The 4,981-nt window shown below is 50.4% G+C and overlaps 1 protein-coding gene across 1 annotated transcript; it reads left to right on the top strand.

Moving 5' to 3' along the window:
- The first annotated feature begins 3,015 nt into the window (after positions 1-3,015).
- Positions 3,016-4,604, top strand: LOC119432476 (uncharacterized). The gene has a single exon (XM_037699639.2). The coding sequence runs from the start codon at positions 3,016-3,018 to the stop codon at positions 4,264-4,266; it is 1,251 nt and encodes a 416-aa protein (XP_037555567.1). The 3' UTR covers positions 4,267-4,604.
- The last annotated feature ends 377 nt before the right edge of the window (positions 4,605-4,981 follow it).

A 4,981-nucleotide genomic window follows, 5' to 3' on the forward strand; every position in this document is an offset into this window, starting at 1 on the left:
TTAGCTACAGGACCCCTTTAGAGGCCCTGTAATGCGGGGTTTCTCTTTTTTGGTGCGGTCGAGAGATTCTCGCCGCTCCTTAGGCGCTGGCTGCGCCGTCTGGCTAGAAGATGTGTCCATCGGCTGTTGCGGCGCGCTGGACACCCGCTCTTGAGAGCGGTTTGTTCGTGTTGAAGGCCTCGTCTCGAGGGACGAGACCCTGGAGGCCACCATCCCGGAGGTCGATGGCCCCTTTTTCTGAGACGGCGGAGCAGCACTAGCTGCAGCCGCCGAGGGGGCGGATGGCGTCACCGCTGGCTCACTACGCGTGTGCCAGACAGCCGCCGAAAACCGTTGTGGCGCAGCCCCCTGACGCACCACTTCGGCAAAGCTGGTTTTTGGCAGGTAGGACACCTGCCTTCGTGCCTCTTTAAACGAAATGTTTTGTTTGACTTTAATTGTAACAATTGCCTTTTCTTTTTTCCAGGATGGGCAGGACCGCGAGTATGCGGCATGTTCCCCATCACAGTTTACACAGTGGAGAGAGTTTTCACAAGATTCAGAAGTGTGTTCGTGTGCACTGCATTTCGCACAAGTTTGGCGGCCTCGGCAGTTTTGCGAACTGTGGCCGAATCGCTGGCATTTGAAACATCTAAGGGGATTTGGCACGTATGGTCTAACACGAAGTTTAATGTACCCGGCCTCGATGAAGTCGGGCAGATCACATGAACCAAAAGTGAGCACAAGGTGCTTAGTCTGAATTTCCTTGCCGTCTCGTGTCATCTTAATCCGTTTAACATTGATGACATTCTGCTCACTGAAGCCCTCCAAGAGTTCAGCCTCAGTCAGCTCCATCAAATCTTCGTCTGAAACAACTCCACGAGTGGTGTTCATAGTACGGTGGTGAGTTACTGTTACTTGGACGTCCCCAAAGGACACTAGATTCGGCAGCTTTTCATATTGTTTGCGATCGTGGAGCTCCAAGAGGAGATCACCACTTGCCATCCGCGTTGCCTTATAGCCTGGTCCTAGAGCCTGAGTTAGAGATTTGGAAACAAGAAAAGGGGAGATTGTTCGAACTTGTTTTTCTGGTTTTTCTGAGTGGATGACATGAAATCGTGGGAAATCTTGTCTTTGACGTCCAAAGAACTGGAATACATCTTCGGTGCGCCCTCTTTTTTGACGGCGATCAGGGAGTGGTGGAAAAGAGCTAGCCATAAGAATATCCGGGTTTTCGGCAGCAACGCCAGCCACCCACCATGGAGCCCAACAAGGGGACGCTGCAGGGCTTATGAACACCAGACCTGCAGACGCCAGCTGTACGTCACTACTATAACCAAATATGGAATACCCAAGGTTGGCTACCCACACAAGGTTAACCCTTGCCGCCCAGAAAATCAGAAGTAAAAGGAAGCGAGTAGGAGACAGGAAAGATTGAAAGTCAGAGAGAAAGACGAAGATAGAGGAGGAGGACAGGAAAGGGCGACTGCCGATTTCCCCCGGGTGGGTCAGTCCGAGGGTGCCGTCTACGTGAAGCAGAGGCCAAAGGAGTGTGTTGCCTCCACCGGGGGGCCGTAAAGGTCCAAGCACCCGGCATCGGCTCAACCCCCAGGATCCCCCTTTCCCCGGACACGGCTAAGCCGCGCACGGCTACACGCAGGAGGGTCCAACCCTCGTGTGCTCGGGTACGTGGTGGCGCAACTCACCAAACGCCTGCTTGCGCAGACGCCCCTGCGGGGAGGTCGCATATACATGTAGACTGCTTTGTCAAGCGTGTGTTCTCTCCAGCGGTGCAAACACCGGTGTGAAAAGCGACTGTCATGTGTCTTTTGCATAGCCGAAACACTGGGAGAGCGTCGCGAAAGAGGAGCATTGTGTTTGCCGAGCGCTGCAGCATTTAAACTTCCAGACATCCCAAACAGCTCGCGCCTGAGTGTATGAGTCTCAAATAGCTTTCATAGTTGATTTATTTATTTATTTATTTACATATACTGCAGCCCTATATAGGGCTATAGCAGCCCTATATGATGTTCGGTGACATCAACTCGATTCGTCGCTTCAACTCGCACGAAAGCACGTGAAAGGTGTGAAAGTCTAAACATCGACAACCAAGAAAATGGGCATTGGATCACTGCGTAATAAAAAAGTGAAAGCACACACGTCAGGTCCAGGTCATAACGGCGTCACTGAGCTCTGACACATACGAACGTTAGATTATTTCGGCGCAGTCAGCCTTTCACCAAAAAGGAGTTTACATTATTCGTCGAGGAAGATACTTATCAGTCGAGCGTCTTATTTTGTTTTCAAGGTGAAATGTACCAGTTTGTGGAACTGACATGCCACGTTAATTTTAAGATTAGCTTTAAAAGATGAAATGAAAAAAAAAAAAACACCGCATATATCCACGGGGTGAATGATGATGAGTTGCCGAAGCTCCGGAGGAATCATCGGTAAACCGTGAATCTTCCGTGTAATTCGCCCAGTCTCGCCGCACTAAATCGAACGATTGACTTCCACCAATGACACGCGCCATATGTGACGTAATTCCTATTTTATAACAGCGCCCTTCATTATAATTGCACCATCTCCCGCTTAAGGGGACGCTAGCACAAACGCGTTAGAAACGTGCAGTACTCTCTAGTAAGGGGGAGAGGCGACAGCGTCTTACGCAGCCGTTTGCACATGCCCGAACGTGCACCGCGTTTGCCGACGCCATCACATGACTGCTGAGAGAGTATAACCCCCGTATTCATAAACGCCCCTCGACTTGAACTTGACTTGCCACCGCCTTGAACGCGTTTCGAACGCGCTGCCCAAGGCGGTGGCAAGTCAAGTTCAAGTCGAGGAGCGTTTATGAATACGGGGGTAAGGCGGAGAGGCCACAGCGTCTTACACCAGCTTCTTACACGGGCCGTAACGCGCTAGCACAAACACGTTAGAAACGCGCAGTCTTTCGTTAATGTTGGGTATTTATTGTCATCGTGGTGCGTGTGTCCATGTGGAGAAGAAGACGGCGTTCCGAACGGTCGCGCTTTGATGTCCTCCGCTCAAAAGGATCAATCGGCCACTGGCCGAGGTGCTGCCCAGGCTCAAGCCAGCAGTAATGACTACCGTATCGTCCTGCCTCGTCTCCCAACTGGTAAGCTCGTCACCGATTCCGTTTTTCTACATGCTGACCTAACCGGACGCCCATATCGTGCTCAAGACTTCAGAGACGCTCTCCGGAAGATTATAGACTTGAGAGAAATAATCTCAATAGGACAATTCCAGATGTCCCACGTCTGGATGGTGACGTGCAAATCGCCGTCTGCGAAAGCCAGATTAGTGACCTGCGGTGAATTTCTGGTTAAGTCTAAGAGATGTGTTGTGATTGATCCGGAGCCAGCGGAGGTAAAGATTAAGATGCTATGGCTTCCTGAACATTTAGAGGATGCTTACATACGCGAGGCACTACAGACTTTCGGAAAAGTGCTGTCAATATCCAAGGAAAGCTGGAAAGTATCAGATATGGAAGAAATGCGAACTCTCAATCGAGATGTTGTTCTGTCACTTGCTGATGGTGTCAGTGTCGCCGATATCCCACACTTACGGACAGTCTGCGGAATACAAAGTCTTCTACTCATCCCTGGAAGACCACCACTGTGCCTTCGCTGCCACAAAGTTGGTCACATTCGCCGTCACTGTCGCACGCCTAGGTGCGACGATTGCCGACGCTTTGGGCACACGACTGCAGACTGTGTAGTAACGTATGCTGACAAGCTGCGACATCGCACAAGGCCTTCAGATGACGCACTGCAAGAACACATCATGGATGTCACAGAGGTCCTAGATGCAACGGGAGATCTGCCAGCTGACACCAGCGAAGTTCCACCACCGGTCAGCGCAGAAGCTTGCGAGACTGCATCGACTGAGATCACAACGGCACAGTCTGAGCCTGTGGAAGAGGCAACAAAGAAGAGTCAAGAGCCAGAGACCGTTGAAGCAGTTAGCGGCGAACTCGCAAAAGAAGATATTCCAGTTGCAGAAACCACCACTGCTCAGCTACCGAACCAGTGTCCAACCCCTATGGAGAACACACTCTCCAACAACACTTTGCTGAAGCGCCGTGCCTCGACAACCTCTGTGTCGAGTGAGGAGAACAGCACGCCTAATGCTTCCAGACAACTGCGTCGCCGACGTTCACCCAAACATAAAGAGAGGCACCGACGGTCAAGATCTAGAAGGCCTGGTGTTGGCGGAGGAGAGGAATCTCCTTCGTCCTCCGCGCCTGATCTCACGCAGCATTGACAAGAAACGGTGTGTAGGCAACATGGCGCTCTCGCAGCAACTATCTTTCGCAACACTTAATGTACGAGGGCTTCGGTCCCGACAGAAGCAGTTGCAGCTACGCCGACTGTTATCTAGCAAACGACTCGACTTTGTCGCCCTTCAGGAGACAAAGATCGAAATTGATGAAGACACTGCAAGGGCATTAGAGCCCTTTTTGTCCGAGTACAATGTTTGTGTGTCTCATGCAGTTGGGTTATCGGCAGGTTGCTTTTTGTTTTTGAGGAAGACCCTTCCGTACACCGCATTCACTTATAATGTAGACTCTGAAGGGCGGTGGATATGTTGTGATATTTTGTTGCGTAGCGTACCATGGCGCATCGTTAACGTTTATGCGTTTAATGATTCCGTAAAACGAATTGCCTTATTTGAAAATCTAGCTCCTTTATTGGATTGTGACCGTACTGTTGTTCTCTTAGGAGACTTCAACTGCGTGTGCGACGTGAGTGACCGTTCATTACGTAACACCCATAAGGACAAAAGTAGTGAAGTGCTATTTGGCATCACTGAAAATGCGGGCCTCATAGATATAGGGGCATCGGGGCAAATATCTTGTTCATATACGTACACTCAAGGAAGTTCACATTCTAGACTCGATCGTATATATGTTTCGACATCGTTGATTTCTAGAAGTCTCCAATGCAAAATACACCCTATTTCGTTCTCCGACCACTGT

Source organism: Dermacentor silvarum, chromosome 11 (assembly GCF_013339745.2).
Source record: "Dermacentor silvarum isolate Dsil-2018 chromosome 11, BIME_Dsil_1.4, whole genome shotgun sequence".
In the NCBI taxonomy this organism is placed as follows: domain Eukaryota; kingdom Metazoa; phylum Arthropoda; class Arachnida; order Ixodida; family Ixodidae; genus Dermacentor; species Dermacentor silvarum.

Excerpts from the sequence above, each read along its gene's own strand:
- LOC119432476 (XM_037699639.2), top strand. The coding sequence starts at position 3,016 with ATGTCCTCCGCTCAAAAGGATCAATCGGCCACTGGCCGAGGTGCTGCC.